This window comes from Polypterus senegalus, chromosome 7 (assembly GCF_016835505.1).
Source record: "Polypterus senegalus isolate Bchr_013 chromosome 7, ASM1683550v1, whole genome shotgun sequence".
Classification (NCBI taxonomy): domain Eukaryota; kingdom Metazoa; phylum Chordata; class Cladistia; order Polypteriformes; family Polypteridae; genus Polypterus; species Polypterus senegalus.
The window spans coordinates 55,639,448-55,660,115 of NC_053160.1; the positions used below are offsets into that span (position 1 = coordinate 55,639,448).

The 20,668-nt window shown below is 34.5% G+C and overlaps 1 protein-coding gene across 4 annotated transcripts in view; it reads right to left on the bottom strand.

Moving 5' to 3' along the window:
• erbin (erbb2 interacting protein) overlaps positions 1–20,668 on the bottom strand; it is a 313,904-nt gene that overhangs the window by 9,304 nt on the left and 283,932 nt on the right. For 3 of the 4 annotated variants that reach the window (XM_039758666.1, XM_039758665.1, XM_039758664.1), the window contains 5 exons: positions 18,366–18,509; positions 11,846–11,929; positions 7,010–7,219; positions 1,023–1,115; positions 71–145 (listed from right to left, as the gene is read on the bottom strand). In XM_039758666.1, coding sequence (XP_039614600.1) covers positions 71–145; positions 1,023–1,115; positions 7,010–7,219; positions 11,846–11,929; positions 18,366–18,509 — 606 coding nt within the window. The remainder of the gene's footprint in view (positions 1–70; positions 146–1,022; positions 1,116–7,009; positions 7,220–11,845; positions 11,930–18,365; positions 18,510–20,668) is intronic. The other variant, XM_039758667.1, reaches the window with a different exon arrangement.

Genomic DNA, 20,668 nt, shown 5'->3' on the forward strand with positions numbered 1-20,668 from the left:
TCTACTAGGGATAAACAAAATAAAATTCAAAGTATACTGAGACAATGTTACTGTTTTAAACAATTGTTACCTTAATTATTTTGTCTCCAGGCTGTAAAAGCTTGGAGGCAGCTCCTTCAGGTTGAACTCTCGTAACAAATATACCCTGTAAAGTTATTAGAAACAATATTATCAGAGAAGTTTCCATTAAAATCTACCTCACTTCAGCTGGGTATCTGGCTGACTCACTCCCACCTTCCTATGCTACACCTAGTAAAAATATAAATCTTGAAAGATGTATGAAATGATTACAATTACAGATACATGATTTTGTAATTTGTAACTAAGGCGGTTTCATTTTTACAATTATCCACTCCTCCATGATTCACTTCTATATCATTGAATTGATCATGGTTGATTTCTTGATAAGTAGAATAACTGTGTTTAAGACTATTTTCAATGAATTATCCTTTACTTTGTACAAGAACATGTGTGCAGTTCTATTCACATCTCCCAGTATATTACCTGCAAAACCATTTAGCTGACTTCAAAATTCCTGTATAGACTGACTTCCTCTGTGCTACATTACTACATGCTTTGAAAATGTCATTATGAAATTCACTATGCAAACAAACATTTACTTGTGAAATGCTTTTCATAATGGACACTTTGTCAATACATGCTATATTAACAGTATAAGAGGTAAATACTGTAAACACAAACTACATGTTCATCTAGCTTGGAGTGGAAACTATATATAGAGCAAAGGGTACAATTTGAACCTAAGACTCTAGTGGTCAGAATCATAGTCATTGTCCATGTGGTAGAAAATAAATTATCACTGCTGCAACGAGACAGCTTTTAACAAGCACAAGAAATTCAGTTGCATTATAATCCCTAGATATAAAATTTTAAAAAGGATCACAACGGCAGTAAAAAAGACAAGATCAAATTGTTATAGTTTATTTATATGTAATGGAAAGACTGAATTTTCAATTATTTAACAGGCAAATTGGATTAAGTTTTAGAATTACAACACCTACTGTATCATCTGGTCGGAAAGGATTTCCTCTGCCACCAATTCCTCCTGATATACTAAAACCCAGTTCAGGATTCTTTTCAAGCTTCACGTGAACCTGTAACAATAAAATAAATTAGACTATTACTTGCCAAGTACAAGCAGATTGTACACAGTTATAAGTATATAAATTAAATTCTGGGGTATTCAAACACAAATATAATTTTGCTAAACCTTTCTAAATCAGCAACTAACTCTTTATATCAAAGATTACAAAGATAAAAAATATTAGTGTAATTTAGATACAATTTTCATTTCATTTAACTTGTGTTATTTGTCTTTGCTCAAAAGTATTTTAATCAAAGCAGGTACCAAAACAATTCCTATTTGCTCAGTACTGTATGTGCTACTTACCTACAGGTAAGCAATTTTTGCTTTGTCATTTTCACAAGGACACACATTACCTTTTTAAGTCTTTGCATGCACTGGCAATGTCATTTGCACATTAAATTTCTCCCACCAAAACCAATCCCCACAACATAAGTATCAGTATACTATTCTGTAATGAAGTTTCTAAGAAAAATTAGTGTCTAATAATCTTGTAAACAACCTGCCAATGTATTAATACAGGCTTTTTCTGAATAAATGTATCAATAATAAACTAAAGAAAAGTCACCTTCCTACTGTTATGGGAAATGTGTTGTAAAATTATATATATATATATATATATATATATATATATTTTTTTTTAAACTAGCCATGACTATTCCTGCACTGTTACTTATGTTGCGTTCACTCTTCCAGTATTCCTGATTGTCTTCCAGATTCACATGCAGTTGCCCTCTCTGTGATCTCCCCCATACCTTCTGCAAGGCTCTCTTCGTGACACTCTTGAGATTACTGAGCTAGTTATGATTATTTTCCTACTCTGAGACCTTTGATAATACAGGCATTTGTCTGGCAAATATCTTAATCTGTTGCAATATATAAATGGAGGGTCAGAACTTTGAATAAATGGCATCACTCCATCCTTCCTTATGTCAACAGTACAGGGTGTTTGAGTAGCATAATAGGGAGGGGAATGTTTTTGTAGTATATACAAGACCTTTTAACACCAACTGAGGACCATTTGAACGACATTTCATGCCAACACATTTTTACTGATCATGTAGATAATCTTTTTAAAATGGATACTCACAGCTGAACTATATACCAAGTCACAAGTTGCATATCACATGCTGTTTCCACATATAGTCATGGCTGAAATTATCGGCACCCCTGGAAGTTTCCCAGAAAATGCACCATTTCTCCCAGAAAATTCCTGCAATTACAAATGCTTTGATATACACGTTTATTTCCTTTATGTGCATTGGAACAACACAAAAAACTGAGAAAAAAAAAGCCAAATCTGACATCATTTCACACAAAACTCAAAATTATTGGCACCCTCAACTTAATATTTGGTTGCACGCCCTTTGAAAAAATAACTGAAATCAAGAGCTTCCTATAACTATCAACAAGCTTGTTACACCTCTCAACTGAAATTTTCCAACCACTCTTCTTTTGCAAACTGCTCAAGGTCTCTCAGATTTGAAGGGCGCCTTCTCCCAACAGTAACTTTGAGATCTCTCCATAAGTGTTCAATCGGATTTAGATCCGGACTCATTGCTGGCCACTTCAGAACTCTCCAGCGGTTTGTCTTCAACCATTTCTGGGTGCTTTTAGAGGTATGTTTGGGGTCATTGTCCTGCTGGAACACCCATGATCTCTGACACAGACCCAGCTTTCTGACACTGGGCCCTACATTGCACCCCAATATCTGTTGATTCAGATTTCATGATGCCTTGCACACAGTCAGGCATCCAGTGCAAGAGGCAGCAAAACATCTCTAAAACATCTTAGAACCTCCACCATGTTTTGACTGTAGGTACTGTGTTCTTTTCTTCATAGGCCTCATTCTGTTTTCTGTAAACAGTAGAATGACAAGCTTTACCAAAAAGCTCTACCTTGGTCTCATCTGTCCACAAGATGTTCACCCAGAAGGATTTTGGCTTCCTTAAGTGCATTTTGGCAAACTCCAGTCTGGCTTTTTTATATTTCTGTGTCAGCAGTGGGGTCCAACTGGCTCTCCTGCCATAGCGTTTAATTTCGTTCAGATGTCAACGGATAGTTTGAGCTGACACTGTTGCACCCTGAGTCTGCAGAACATATTGAATATGTTTTGAAATTGATTGGGGCTGTTTATCCACCATTCAGACTATCCTTCGTTGCAGTCTTTTATCAATTTTTCTCTTCTGTCCATGCCCAGGGAGATTAGCTACAGTGCCATGTGAACTTCTTGATTATGTTGCGCACAGTGGACTAAGGAAAATGAAGATCTCTGGAGATGGACTTGTAGCCTTAAGATTGTTGATATTTTTCCACAATTTTTGTTCTCAAGTCCTCATACAATTCTCTGCTCTTCTTTCTGTTCTCTGTGCTTAGCGTGGCAGACTCAGACACACAACGGAAAGGCCGAGTCAACTTTTTTCCATTTTAACTGGCTTCAGGTGTGATTGTTATATTGCCAGCACCTGTTTCTTGACACAGGTGAGTTCAAACGAGAATCATATGCTTGAAATAAAATGATTTACCCACAATTTTAAAAAGGTGCCAGTAATTTTGTCCGGCCCATTTTTGGAGTTGTGTGTGACATGATGTCAGATTTGGCTTTTTTTCTGTTATTTTGTGTTGTTCCAATGCACATAAAGGAAATAAACATGTGTATACCAAAACATTTGTAGTTGCAACAATTTTCTAGGAGAAATGGTGCATTTTCTGGGAAAATTCCAGGGGTGCCTATAATTTCAGCCATGACTGTATGTACAACTGACTTTCATTTACTCCAGGTTTCTGCACAGTCCCTGGATGTAATCTAATAGTGCATTTTGCGTTAGGTTGGAATTGGAGATCTGTGGCATAAATGTATGAATGGAATTTTATATGTGTGCTAAAAATAAACTTGACTTTGCAAAAGATGAGCAAAATTTCTCTCTTCTGTGTTTATTTGCATCTTTAAAAATGGATCAGCAGCATTAAACATGATGTTTGAAACATACAATAGGAAATGAGACAAAAGCAAACATTACTGATAATATGGTTTTTCATGGACAGGCGACAAAGAAGAGCCTATTACACTATGTTTAGTAAGTTAACAAAACACTCACAAATTAAAGTATGAAATCATCCAACCTCAACAACTATTCAACAAGCATAAAGAACTTACAATTCAGGTGAGTTTTACATCATTCTGTTTTGACATTAGTTCTACATACCCAGCTTTCCTTATGTCAATAGTACAAGGTGTTTTGAGTAGCATAATAGGGAGGGGAATGTTTTTGTATTATATATCAGGCTCCTGCATGACATGAAGGCAGGCATGTTTTCATTGCCTAGTTTAAATCAGGCCTTAAAAAATCCTGGCTGTCCTAAAAGTAGGTTTTTACCCAGCAACAGATAGATGCTCTTAATGAAGTGGCCCCCTGAGTGAGAGCATAGTTACATTCTCAGATCCACTTAATCCAGATCTGAGCTGTAATGTGCCTGAACCAGGACTGGGCACAAAATACTAAACAACGCAAGTCAAGATGCCAATACTGAGCATAAACAGAAAACAGTGCACTGCAAAAATTATTTAGACCTTTAATCAATTCCCTAAAAACACTGATCAACAAACTCTACAATAATTTTTGTTTATCTCAGTTATATATCCATGGCTAAGCACTAAAACTCAAAATTATTATTACTTTTAAATATGGCAAGGAACATGTTTGCATATATTACACCAGGTCACACAAATAAAATAGGATGATGCAGGACAATATGCGAAACAACAGTGGCAATCTTTAAATACAGCCAACTGAGACCAAACACTGTATGATAATGAAGCACAGCAGGAATTTAATTTGCAAATAATGCAGCAAGTTGCTCATTTTTAAATTAAATGGCAATGTTACCAAGTTAAGACAAGACCACAACAAGCAAAAGGAAATAAAAATGTTAATGCTATGATTCTTGAGTCCCCTAAAATTTAAAATGTGGACCAAGAACTACTGTCAAGTCATCCCTGAGTATTTCCAAGCAACGATATCGCCTTGTACAATGATGAGGGGAAAAAAACAGCAACACAGGAACAAATGGAAGAGTTCTGTCTATAATTAGGGCAATAGTAACAAGTGCTAGCTTCAAACAGTTATTAATAAAATGTCTTCCGATTTCAGCATATTCTAGATTTACAATCTCACTTCCTTTTTGCCTATGTCTAAGGAAATGAACATCTGATAGGTTATATTAGTAAAACACAAGTACAGTAAAACCTTGGATTGCGAGTAACTTGGTCTGCAAGTGTTTTTCAAGACGATCTAAAATTTTTAACAAATTTTAACTTGATAAACAAGCAAGGTCTAGCAATATGAGTAGTACGTATATGCTTTGTCCGCCGAGCATCACGTGGGGATTTTGGGTAATCGTCTCCCATGCTCGTTCTCAGTCGGCATGCCTCACTCACATAGTCAACATCCGTATTAGCGTATACTGTTTACTACAGCATTGTGGTCACGTGTGTGTGCTGTAACGTGCGAGCCCCTATCATGCACCCTAAAACACGATGCTGAGTCTCAGTACTTTAGCAAAACCAGCTTGATTCAGTGTGAAACAGGAACAGCACGGTTATTGTAGTGGGATCTACCGCTCTCCTATACAGCGACATAGCAATCAGGCAGGGTCGTGACCCGGTTAGTGGCTGAGTAATACTGTGCTCTTGCATTTATAATGTTCCTTGCATCATTCATCGACAGCAAGTGCTTATAGCTTGACCGCGATCTTTTCTGATTCACTTTTATGGCGAACTGCTACAGTGCTGGGAGCCTGTGGTTGCTTCATGACACTCTTCCGTGTGTTATCCCATGGGGAGAGAATCCCAAAAGAGTTTAGAAATCTTACAGTGTGTAAAGCATTTTTTACAGTTTGTGTCCAAGTGTAGTGACTCTTCAGGCAAAAGCAACTATTGTTGGATAGGTTTCCTTATTAAAGTCACAAAAATAGAAAAAGATTCCAGTGAGCCAACAGATAGAGTGAAAGTCATCCTACACAATAACTCTCCTCCTCTCTCTCATCTTATTCCCTCACACCAGCCACGATTCTTTTAAAAAATAAAGTGCAGGTTAATTTGTTTTACGTATTTTTATTTTATATTTTGTATTAATCACTTTTATATAAATATTTTTGGGTTGTGAAATGAATTATCCGAGTTTCAATTATTTCGTATGGGGAAATTCGCTTTGATATACGAGTGCTTTGGATTACAAGCACGTTTCCGGAAAGAATTATACTTGCAAACCGAGTTTCCACTGTAACCTGTATACACAATGTTTCAGCTTTGTGTGTATATATTTTTTTACATGACAAAAAGGCAATGCAGAGACAATGTTTTTTTTTAATTTTTGGACTAAATAATAAAGGGTCTTTATTTCAGGTTAACCTGATGTAGTAATTAAATGTTTCAATGATTTTGGTTAGAACAAATATTGAGAGGAAAAAAAATCCTGTATATGCTGATCTCTAAACATAAAAAAATCCAAGATATATTGTTTATGATCAATCAAAAAAGCATGGCAGGTGCATCCCGTGTAGGTTTATGACGAGTCAAACATTTGAGGATAGGACAATATGCATCTTTGCATGTTTCTCACTGTGCAATAGCAGAAAACCTTAAATAGAACAAGTATATCATCTGTGCTACACATTTTCTTTACCTGCAAACTAAGCTGAGCTTATCACAATCATATACCTACTAAAAATTTTCAAGTCTGTTTTAGTATTTTGCAATCTTGTAAATTTAATTTAAACACGTTGAATGAAAAATGTCAACACAAAAAATTAAAATTAAGTTTTTCTTTTAACTAATTAAATCAGGAAAACTATTAGTTTAACCAATAAATATTAATTAATTAAAAAGCAGCATAAGTTCTGCACCTCTTGCTGTACACATTCATGGGGTGATCTTGTTGGTCCCTGTGACTGATTGTACTGGGGTGTTTGGTTTACTTTCAACATTAAATAATCTATCAATTGTTCTCTCGATGGATGTCTCACCACAGTCCCCTGTTGGGGCGGACAGTGTACTTGACCGGAGTTTATCTGAGATCTAGACGCTGGGCACATTTGTCCATTTGATAAAGGCACCTGTAAATGAAAGTGTCAAACAGATTAAAACATAAAAATACTAAAACTGTAACACAAACTTAAACATGTAATTGTGTTTCAAGTGTTCAAATAAATATTACTCCAAATATGTATTTACTTACCAAATGCTGGTTTACTGTTTTGATACATAAAAAAAATTCTAGGCCAACACCCTTATAATAACACAGTCTTTTAAAACATTTTTCTATATACAGTACCAAGTGTGTAACATATTCAGATGCCCAATTTTCAAATTAAACATATGTGCAGAATTGCACAAAACTACAAGATAAATGGAAAAAATAAACTCAGAGTTTGTTATCTCAAAAGGGTCCATTTAATGAGCTCTACCTTTTTATATAAGCTTACAATCAGGACACAAATGAATAATAAAAAACAGATAAGAAGGCATATTTTTCAGGAGGATGCATACACAGACTTAATTGAGGTAAGAAGGTTATTGATTCAAAATCTGTACTTGCCTTAACTGGTTATGTACCTGTCAACCAACACAAAATGTAATTTTTTAACTTGGGTCACAAATAAAGTAGAAGCTCTGATACCATATATTGTACTGTTTACAAAACTTAAAAAACGGTTTTCACCATGTAAAAGACTACAATTATTTAAGTGTATTCTCCTACATCATAATTCACAGTTGTATTTAAAGATTTTTTTTTTTTTTTATCATACATGATACATTATTACGCACAACAAGCCAAGAAAATGTTTTTATTTCTCACAAGTCTAATATTTTAAATTTGTTTGATGATCTGAAACATTTAAGTGTGACAAACATGCAAAAAAAAAATAAATTAAATAAATAAATCAGGAAGGGGGCAAATACTTTTTCACAGCACAATATGCTACTGTGAACAGGGAGGCTGAATGTTAAATTAAAAAAAAAAATCACCAGTACTAGGAGAGGTGACACTTTGACAGTGCATGATTAATGTTAATTGCATACTTAAAAGTAAATCATACTTTCCTGTCCATATAATTAAATCACCACAGATTAAAGTCTACAGTCAAATATTGCATAGATGCCTACACGATGACTAAGACTTCATAAAATAATGATGCAAAGATTATAAAAGCACAGATGATGAGTGGAAAACTATTCTCCAAATAGTAAATAGAATGCCCACACTTCTCCAAGATCAACCTAAAATATACACAGGATTAGACCCAACTTGCAAGAGAGGATTCCAGACAACAGCCTATCTTGTGCATGTTGTACTGTATATATACTCTTGACTATTCTGTTTTGCATATACTCAGAATATTCTGGGCAACCAGTTTTACTTTTCTGTCAGATCTACTTGTCACTGTCTTCAGTGTTATTCAGACATAACAAAAACTCTCAATAAAATGTATATTTTCCTTTGTTTCATTTGTAGGTCTCTGCATAATTTTGCTCAGACGAAGAACCTTATTATAAAAATCATTACTCATTGTCCTTGAGATCTATTACTCACGTTAAACTGTAAAAATGTCAAAATATGCAACAGAGATACATACAAAATATTCTGCATAGCTTTTCGTACAGAGCAGTTTTTCAACAGGAGTCAATGTTTTTTTGTCTTTGATACTGAAACATGTTTCACAGCATAAATAAAGGAACTGCTGGGTATTTTTTTCTTTTTACATACACAGTATTTTATGATGAAAAACTTAACTCGTATTTGTTAATTTGACTTTTCACAATAATATTAATACAGTATCACTTCCAATTTGTTTTTATTTTGTTTCATTTTCCATGGTTGTAATTAATGTAAAGAAAACTGACTGAAGCATTCAAACATTTTCTGAAACCACTTTAAAGAACAGTCACATTTTTCTATATTTTATAGCAAAAGGTATTCTTTCATGTGGGAAACAAGGTACCAAATGTTGTATAAATGACCAGAGAAGAGCAGACCAGTGACATGACTGGGTTAGTACTGAACTAGTGGAAGAACTCTAATCCTAAGAATCACAGACTTTGTGCATATTTCCAGAAATGTACAAATACTTCTAAAACACAATCTGACAGCTAATTAAGATTTGAAAGAGGCCATGGATATTGTAGCTCCGCTAACAAAAGTGATTAAAGCTCTCATCCTGGTGTAATGACAGTACTTGCACTCTTAAACTAAAATGACAAAAACAGAAACCACATGTTCAGAGTGTGCTGAAAGTTATAAAGAGGCTTTTTTAAGTGCTACTCTAACTACAATTCTAAATTATTAGACGACAAAAGAAATATTCCTTGTGTACTGTTAAGAACAGTTCCCAATCTAACAAAAGGGAATTCTGAACTGCAACTGGCATTAGCTGTGCAGATTTTGTTCATTAGTTCATTAGTGATAAAAACTGACAATACAAGATCCCAGATTACAGCATCATTTTACAAACAAAATATTACACTGGCAAACTCTGACCCTCCTTTTTCATAACACTTTAAAATATAAAGTTGATAACAGGAAGTGTTAACTTTAATTTCTAAACTAACAGTCCCTAAGACCCAATCCCAGCATAACACGTGAAAAGTAAATTTTGATTCTGGCAGCATATATTTTTAGCATTATGAATTGGTTATTACTGAATGGCACAGAATTTGTAATGCACTAAAGATGTAAGTTATTGGACAATTACTGAAAAAAGAAGGGAAAAAAAAAAGAACTAGACCCACATACACTTAACAATTACAGACCTGTTTCAAATTTACCATTTCTTTTTAAATACTTCAAAAAACTACTTGCCACAGCTTCAGTCCCACCTTACACATCATTTATCTGAAAGATTCCAGTCTGGCTTTTACACCAGTCACAGTACAGATATAGCATTAGCCCGTGTTATAAATGACATTTGAAAATCCTCTGATGGAAAAAAAACCTACAGTAATTGTGCCATATTTGTTTTCAGTGTAGCCTTTGACACCTTTGATTATTCTATTCTATTACATAGACTGGAAAATTACATTGGGCACAATTTTTGTGTGGTTTAGTTCTTATTTATCAGATCAATTTCAGCATGTACAAAAAATGTGTCCATGGTAGTTTGTTGTCATATTCCAGTTAAATAGAATATTCTCCTTGGCTCATTACTTGGACCTTTACTGTATTTTGCATTCTTCCATTGGGAACTGCCATTAGAAAACATAACATTCATTTTTACTCATATGCAGATGATACCCAGCTATATCTTTCTTTTAGAGCAAAAAAGGTTTCTCCAATAGTATCCCTTAATTGTGCCAGTGAATGAAAAGACTTAATGAATGATAACTATTCATCTCTGAATAAAGATTTTTTTTAACTGAACGGTCTAAATATTAGTTTTACTAAATCAGCACATACCTTAGAAATTATGTTTTAAAACACATTTAAAATCTGCTTTTTTCCAGCTTATAATTATGAGAAAATTAAAACAATTTATAAATATGGAGAATACTCAAGGGATTGACTACTCTAATGTGTTATTCACAGGCTGTTCATTCTATATGCTGCTTCGAGAATCATTACAAGAACCAGAAAGTATGACAACATACCTCCTATTCTTAAGACTTTATATTGGCTTCCAGGTAAGCTTGTGGCCGATTTCAAAATTCTCCTTCTTGTATATAAAGCCTTTCAAACTAGAGCTTGCATTAAGATTTCAAAATGCTAGTCTACTAAAGACTTTGAGGATTAACAAAGCAAAAGTGAGAGGTTGAACTCCTAGCTACAGGCGCCCAAAAATGTGAAATGATATGCCTGCTTATATACAGTAGAAGTAGTAACCCCCTTTTGATTTCAGCTTTTAAATCTAGGTTGAAGACTCTCCGCTTTAGTCTACCATGCTGATTAGCTGTGCATATTTTAACCTCTGTGTATTAGACATTTGTACAAAAATGTAATACAATAATGATGATCTGTAACTAACCCACCTCTGTTATGTTTCTATTCTCTGTGTCCTGCTGTCATAACTGCTGCCACAACTGCTGCCACTGCTCTACTTCCAAGCTGTTTTTCTGCCCATGGAAAGACATCTGTGATACTGGAAGCCTTGGAATCAACTGTTACATCAGACAACCCAGCTGTCTTATACTGTAGAATGTCATGGAGGGGGAGGGTGGACGGATAGATGGCCTAGATGTCTAGGACTCTGTCTAATACTGTTAGGTTCCATTTCTTTTAATCAATTTGGAACCATTTTTTTTTACTTGTGTTTTAACAAATCTGCATCTTTATAATGTAGTAAAAAATGAGTAATTTTAATTGCATTTTACCTGTGAGCTTGTTATAGTCCTCTAATCCTGCACTCAATAAAGAGTGCTCTACAAAAATAACCTGAATTAAATTAAATCTTTAAACATCACAAAGAGCACATACCTTGTGTACGTTATTTAATTTTTGACAGCTAGTTCATTATCATGTATTAATAACGACATTGTTAAACAAAAATTAAAAAATAAAATTGAATGCGGCAATATGAAGAAAAAAGTTGGTAAATTAACAAAATAATTAAAAAGAATAAAGAATACATTAAATAATAAAGAATAATGAGCTTCTTCTAAATATCTTCAAAGTAAGATGATAATGAAAACTTGAACATGGTGGTTTGGAGAATAGACTACAGAATCTTAATGTAAGGATCTCAACTTACTTTTCTCATACTATCCATAGCTACCTCCTTGTGTCCATGTGTAATCACAGCATAATTCTGCTGTCCTGAACAGAAAACATCATCCTATATAAGAAGAAAGAAAAAGAATTACGCAGAGAAAAGTTTATATTAAATAAAAACACACAAAAAACACATATAAACACACAATGTACTGTTAAGTAAAAAGAAAAAAAAATAACTTTCAATTTTGTAGAATTACAAAATTTATATTTATTGTGCACTGTTTTTTTAGTTCTTCCTATTCGCTTCTCATCTCCAACAGCTTTCCTATCATACATACTAACTGCTATTGCATCCTCATACAGTACTACATTTTTTGAATCTTCAAGAAAAATGACAGAAAAATTAAGTTAATAGCAAATGTTTTATGCTGGAATGAACATAATATAAGCAATAACATAAAAGGAAAAACTGCAACAATTTAAACATTTGGACTTTGATACTAGTATATAAATAAGTAACTGGAACCCTTAAATGATCTTGAATGGTTGTCAACTGTACACACCTTAAGCTGAATCTTTATGGGTAAAACAGCTTCACTTCATTAAATACTTAACAGGGATTTACAGTAAAGATTTATCAAATAACAGATTGTAATGACACTCATGTCAACCGTAAGATCATGTAATCATAAATGTAATTTATTTCGTTCTTTTTGTGATGAACAATTCTTTAAATGAAAAGGGAAAAGAGTAAAGAATATTACCAAGCATAAAAACAGGAAAAGTCGGTTTGAGACACAGATGAAGAAAGTTGCCTCTGTCTTTAAATTTCCTTCCTTTTTCATTGTGTGTAAAACCTTTACCTTTCTTCCCTTCACAAATGCATTTTCATGCAGCCCTTCGTTGAGTCGTTAAACCATATGCTGTGCACTCAATTCAACAGTAATAGAAACTGACAATAAAAAGGATGAAATAAATGGGGAAAAAATTCTGGATGCTGGCATATAAGCTACAGAAGAGAAAAGAGTGGACCATCAAGGTAAAGAAACATAGCAAACTAATATTTTGATAATGAAAAAGCTATACATATACACACACACACTCAGTGCATCCGTAAAGTATTCACAGCGCATCACTTTTCCACATTTTGTTATGTTACAGCCTTATTCCAAAATGGATTAAATTCATTTTTTTCCTCAGAATTCTACATACAATACCCCATAATGACAACGTGAAAAAAGTTTACTTGAGGTTTCTGCAAATTTATTAAAAATAAAAAAACTTAGAAATCACATGTACATAAGTATTCACAGCCTTTGCTCAATACTTTGTCGATGCACCTTTGGCAGTAATTACAGCCTCAAGTCTTTTTGAATATGATGCCACAAGCTTGGCACATCTGTCCTTGGCCAGTTTCGCCCATTCCTCTTTGCAGTACCTCTCAAGCTCCATCAGGTTGGATGGGAAGCGTTGGTGCACAGCCATTTTAAGATCTCTCCAGAGATGTTCAATGGGATTCAAGTCTGGGCTCTGGCCGGGCCACTCAAGGACATTCACAGAGTTGTCTTGAAGCCACTCCTTTGACATCTTGGCTGTGTGCTTAGGGTCATTGTCCTGCTGAAAGATGAATCATTACCCCAGTCTGAGGCCAAGAGTGCTCTGGAGCAGGTTTTCATCCAGGATGTCTCTGTACATTGCTGCAGTCATCTTTCCCTTTATCCTGACTAGTCTCCCAGTTCCTGCTGCTGAAAAACATCCCCACAGCATGATGCTGCCACCACCATGCTTCACTGTAGGGATGGTATTGGCCTGGTGACGAGCGGTGCCTGGTTTCCACCAAACGTGACACCTGGCATTCACAACAAAGAGTTCAATCTTTGTCTTATCAGACCAGACAACTTTGTTTCTCATGGTCTGAGAGTCCTTCAGGTGCCTTTTGGCAAACTCCAGGTGGGCTGCCATGTGCCTTTTACTAAGGAGTGGCTTCCGTCTGGCCACTCTACCATACAGGCCTAACTGGTGGATTGCTTCAGAGATGGTTGTCCTTCTGGAAGGTTCTCCTCTCTCCACAGAGGACCTCTGGAGCTCTGACAGAGTGACCATCAGGTTCTTGGTCACCTCCCTGACTAGATAGATAGATAGATAGTAAGGCCCTTCTCCCCCGATCGCTCAGTTTAGATGGCCGGCCAGCTCTAGGAAGAGTCCTGGTGGTTTCGAACTTCTTCCATTTACAGATGATGGAGGCCACTGTGCTCATTCGGACCTTCAAAGCAGCAGAAATTTTTCTGTAACCTTCCCCAGATTTGTGCCTCGAGACAATCCTGTCTCGGAGGTCTACAGACAATTCCTTTGACTTCATGTTTGGTTTGTGCTCTGACATGAACTGTGAACTGTGGGACCTTATATAGACAGGTGTGTGCCTTTCCAAATCATGTCCAATTAATTGAATTTACCACAGGTGGACTCCAATTAAACATCTCAAGGATGATCAGGGGAAACAGGATGCACCTGAGCTCAATTTTGAGCTTCATGGGAAAGGCTGTGAATACTTATGTACATGTGATTTCTCAGTTTTTAATTTTTAATAAATTTGCAAAAAATTCAATTAAACTTTTTCAAATTGTCATTATGGGGTGTTGTGTGTAGAATTCTAAGGAAAAAAATGAATTTAATCCATTTTGGAATAAGGCTGTAACATAACAAAATGTGGAAAAAGTGATGCGTTGTGAATACTTTCCGGATGCACTGTATATATATATAATCAAGATACTATCTTCTCATATTTCTGTGCTCTCAATGTGTTGCTGCGTGAAATCAAGTAAAAATAGCACTTTGCAACAAATTTTAACCCAAATCTGATCTGTAAAAAATATTGCTATCCCCTGTTGCAGCTGCATATAAAACTACATTGCTCAACATTTCACTGCAATACGATAACGAAAAACATTCCTTTCTAAGATGTAAAACTTTTAAAAACATGTGCTGAGAAATGTTTTAAGCCATAGAAAGAACAAGAAATCAATGTTACAACTATTAGAGAAGATTACACTCTCTAACCAAAGATCACTGACTTTGTAGTTGTGTTGTCTGCTCAGAGACCACATTTAGACATTTAGGTACAAAGAGGTGCACACTTTGTGCTGTGTTGTCTCAGATGGATGGATCACCTACTGAACAGATCTGGGAGGCACAAGTGGGTAGTCAGGGTGTTCTAGGAATAACTAAGGGATGACTCTATTAAGAATAAGATAAACAGCCAAAATCCAGAGTAGCTTCTTCTGTAACTCTGGAGGAGTTGTGGATGCTAAATCCTAACAGACAATGCTTAAGATCTCAGCAGTGGAGTCAAGGGAATGAGTTGTGCTTCTCAACAGCAACCCTAGCATCCACTGTTGCACATCAGTGATAAGGGAAACTGTGAGACGATACTGGTAGGCCAAAAAGCATCGGTGACACTGCAAAAGCAAAGTTCTGTGTGTGGATGGAGTTTGATGTGGTTATAGAGAACAACTTTAAGATGACCTTAAACAGTTTCTGGCAAAAGGTTCAATGATTCTGGAAGATTAGGTGGGATGTTGCCATGGCTGCTCTTAGAAAAGTTGGGGAAATAATGACCTCAACTGGGAATAACACTATGAAGTGGAAAGTACACTTTAAGGAACCAGTGAATACACCCTTTTGAGGAGGTAGTGCCAGAAGAGTGAAAAATGACAATTTTTTATTACAATTGAGAATATTTAGAACTTAAGCATTTACATTGAAACACATAACATTTGAAATATTTGACCCAACTATTTTTGTTTATTATCTGCTTACACCTAATGAATTATTCAATTTCTTATGAACACCCCAAGCTAATTCAGACTTTCTTTAAAAAAATTAACAAAATAATCGAGCATCATATATATATACACATACTCATATACACATACTCATATACATATATATATATATATATATACACACACACATACTCATATATATATATATATATATATATATATATATATATATATATACAGTAATCCTCCTCGATCACGGGGTTATGCTTCCAGAACCCCCGATAGACGAAAATCCGCGAAGTAGAAACCATATGTTTGTGTAGTTATTTTTAGATATTTTAAGCCCTTATAAACTCTCCCACACTGTTAACATTATTAGAGCCCTCTAGACATGAAATAACACCCTTTAGTCAAAAGTTTAAACTGTCCTCCATGACAAGACAGAGATGACAGTTCTTTCTCACAATTAAAAGAATGCAAATAGATCTTCTCTTCAGGAGCAGAGAATTTCAGAGGGAGAGAGAGCTCGGCTCAAAAGAAAAGCAAACAATCAAAAAATCAATACTTGTGCTTTTAAGTTTGCCGCGGCATTTTTTAGAGGTGCGTTAGTATCTTCTAAGCAAACAGCCTCTGTGCAAACAGCCCTCTGCTCACATCTCCTCCGTCAGGCAGAGAACGCCAGAGAGAGAGAACGAGATTAAAGCAACAATCAAAAATCAATACGTGTGCTTTTGTGCTTTTAAATATGCGAGCACGCAATAAAGCGGCATTTTTTAGAGGAGCGTCAGTATCTTTTAAGCAAACAGCCCCTCCGTCAGGCGCAGAGAATGTCAGAGAGGGTGAGATAGAGACAGAGACAAGCAAACAATAAAGCTCCGCGCGGGATGCATATCTTATAGCATTGAGGAGTTTTAGTTAATATGTAATAAATGCTCTGATTGGGTAGCTTCTAAGCCATCCGCCAATAGCGTCCCTTGTATGAAATCAACTGGGCAAACAAACTGAGTAAGCGTGTAGCATAAATTAAAAGACCCATTGTCCGTAGAAATCCGCGAACCAGCGAAGAATCCGTGATATATATTTAGATGTGCTTACATTTAAAATCCGCGATAGAGTGAAACCACGAAAGTCGAAGCGCGATATAGCGAGGGATTACTGTATATATATATATATATATATATATATATATATATATGCATTAAAACAATATTGAATATATTCAAATTCTAAGCTATAAAAATGGATGACAGTCCTACTACAACCTTATGGAATCGCATTGACTTTCCGAGGGTTACATTTTGATAGTGTAACAATGTGCGTGTTATGGACAGGAACAGAGTTTTACTGTGGAGACAGTACATATGATTGAAATCCTTTCCTCTGTTAAAAACTTGCAATGAATTGGGTCAAGGACTTTTCTTATGAGTTTTAACAGACTGACATTTTTTCTACAGAGATATGATTAAAATTTTAAGCTCAGTTCAAATAAAAAGTAATAAGAAACTGCAATGCAGTATAGAAGTGAAATACAAGTTAAAGTTGTAAACTTTTCCCAGCAGTGAATAAACTTAATCAGTTTAAATGGTAATTTAAGCAAACTATGGCAGTACATTCATAAAGGAAACAGAACCACTTGCTGACAACTGGCTGATATTTCCTAGTTTTTCAACAATTCTACAAGTAACATCATCTGTATAAAAGTACCAGAGCAGACAGACAATATTTAAGAAAGGAATTAAATTATTACTACTGCTTACATTCTTGCTTTCTAAAGAAATCAACGGTTATAGTATTGTAAATGAGAATTACACAAGTTGATTCTTGTAGTTAACATATCCATTGTGTAGAATGCCTGTGTTATAATGATGGCAACATTAGTGTTTCACAAAAACATTGATAGTTTGCAACCTTGGACACTTCCAAATAAAGCTGAGAAATATTTGGTATTGCTAGACCACACATTCAAGATCTCTTCAGTAGACTCCTATTCTATTTGTGTTAAGCAAACAATCAACTGTTTAAAAAAATATATATTTTAGAACAGTGGTGACTGATTTTATTTATTCAATTAATTCAAACATAGATGAGAATTTTTTTTAAAATAATGTAATTTGAAAAGAAAGTTCTATAACTAAAACAGGAAACAACACCAAAAAGGGGGCTTAGTTTCATTTGAAGAGTGAATTAAAAACAGCTAATGATTTTAGACACCAGAGAAAAAGAAAGCACCCGGATTACACCAATACAAAGACAGAAGTATAAATGTAATTAATGAAAGAAAAAAAAAAAAGAAAAAAAGATTTTTTTCATTTTATTCTACTACAGCTAAAGAGATGGCATAAAAATTAAAAGAAAACAGGGCTTGAAAACAGGCGCAAAGATGGGCATTCTTCTGTTTTCACTTTTAAAATGAAAAGAAATTTGTAACCAACAGCATTTAAGAGGAAAAGAAGTACTGATATCAGTTAAATTCATATTTGTAGGAGAATATCAAGATCATTCTGTGGACAATATATTTTTTTTCCAGGAGTACTTAATTTGTTTGTGGGCTTGAGTCATACTCAAATACTTTATTGAAAATGACAAGGTAGCGTAAAATAATTTAACTTTAAAGGAGGCCATGCTTAAAAAAAATATAGAAATGGTAATGGGAATCTTAAGATAAAAAAATATTTGTCATTAAAAAGTAAAATAGACAGCAGAATGCCTCTTAAAACAATCATCGCAAAGCGGATCAGGGAATTTGTTCGAACTACCCTACAAGGAAGTACTCACGCAAAACATGTCAGCTCCAAAATGCCTTCTGTCCGCAGAGCTAAAGGCAATACTGCCTTGGCTGCCATGCAGATCTCTAGAGCTGCCAAAGTGAAAGGTGCTAACAGGAACATAATTGGAATTAAAGGACCTAGACAGCATAGTCTAAATAAAGAGGAACACAGAATGAACATAAAGTTTAGTACAGCATGCATTAACAGGACATGTTAAACAGAAAGCCACGTGATAAGATATTGTGTAGTGTATACCAGACTCCAGTAGCATGCAAAACACTCACTATAAAAGACCATAAAAGGGCAGGAATTACGAACCACGTTAATATACCGACACCAGGAAAGAAAACTTTTCATCCTCTTTATTGAGAAACCATAGTCTCAAACTTTCCCTACTTTTGTACATTCAAAAATTATATATATGGCAAGCTTCAAAAAATTAATGTCTACTTCTATTCCATTACAAAGAACATTTCAGGGGGCATCATGAGCAAAGCATGAACCATTGTATACTATATTCCTTCACGTTTTGATGTCAAATGCTACAACTCCGCATACCTTCATTTTAAGCAAAGAACAATATTATGTGAAGCAATCCTTGTAAACAATTTAAAAAGTAACAATATAACAAAATACAAATCTGGAGATGTAAGAGAGCTCAGCCTGTTCTAAAATGTAAAATATACAGTATCCAGCACTTTAATATAAGACTCCCAACTCTCCACAAAAAAAGTGTTAAAAGGAAAACTATATAATCAGCAGAAATGGCTTGTTATTCATTGGGTCTGAGAGCTTCACTAAATAGATTTCACTTTTACTTATGGATACTTAAACTATACAATGAGTTGCTCAGTGAATTAATAAGGATATATGAAAGACATAATGCAGAAGAATTTAATTAGGACAATTTACATTACCATTGTTCTTATTTTGTTAATGAAACTTTATACAGATGAAGTCAGTGAAATTAGTACTGTCTAAAAAATAAATGTTTCTCAAGTGCATATATATTTTCTGCACAATGGGACAGTTATATTTATACAGTTCAACCTCAAAATTTACCCAATTGTAACAAAAAATTTGTGAATTTCTATCTATGTATATAATGTGCTACTTAAAGATATGACAGTCATGAGTGTGCTGTTTGTTTAGCCAGACTATTTATATTAATAGTATGATTTACATAAAAAGCATATCATATTTTAAAAGCTAATCATTCAGGACTCCACTAATCTCAAAAAAGGTTCAATAATCCCTCTCCCCCCAAGCATGCTAATATCTGGCTGTAGAAGGCAAGTTAATGTGTACAAGAGAAATTCGAAATTCTGCTATCTCAACTGCAAGTGGGTGGATTACTGTGAAACAGACTTATTAAAACACAAACCTAGAGTAAAAAGTGTTCAGAATGAAATATAGCAGATTTACTGTATTCTTAGTGTTTAGTAATGGTTGTTCTGCAACATGACCTTTAAAATATATTTTACTAGTCACTAGTCTGATTCTAATCCCACTAATATAAAAACAAAACACAATTTGAGATGATTTGTGAGTTAACAGCATATGTCAATCAGAAGATTTAGAATGAATTCCATGCAAAATAATTTTATACTATACCTTTATAAATAATTCATTTTTTGCCAAGATTCAAATTTGGGAATGCACAAATAACATTTAATTACTTTAATTTCTGCCTGCGATTAGTACAAACTTTTTAACATGTTTAACATGCATTCAGCTAAAAATTAAGCCAGGAGGTAAAATGAAATTCACTCATACATAATGCATAAATCAAAACGATAAATTAACATACATCTAATCTAATGAAACCGTATTACTACACATTAAATAACTTATATTTGAATAGCTTTATAAGGTGTCAATTTGCTTTCACTAAGTTAAATATTAACTAAAAGGCAAATAAGATTATAATTTTGTCCTCACATTTGTTCAGACAACAACGATATCTGAAACGCATAATAAAGAGAAATGAAAATGTAAATCAATAAATGAGAATCAAAGTAACCCCTCTCAATGAGTACATATCCCAGAGGCTGTTTTACCTTTAATCTGTGCACTACCCATCCCAGCTTTCTTTATAGACAACCATTTATGTAATGAGTAGAAGTTAAAAAAACAAACAAAAAAAAACAAACTGATGCACAGAAAGAACTAGTCTCACACCACTGGAACACAATTGTATACATGTCTTGAATTTGAATGCTAAAATTTTTCCTTGTGTTTTCTTGAATAACATTTTTGCATTCTTTATGTGTAAACAATGAACTGAATAACAAGAAAACACCTGTTATA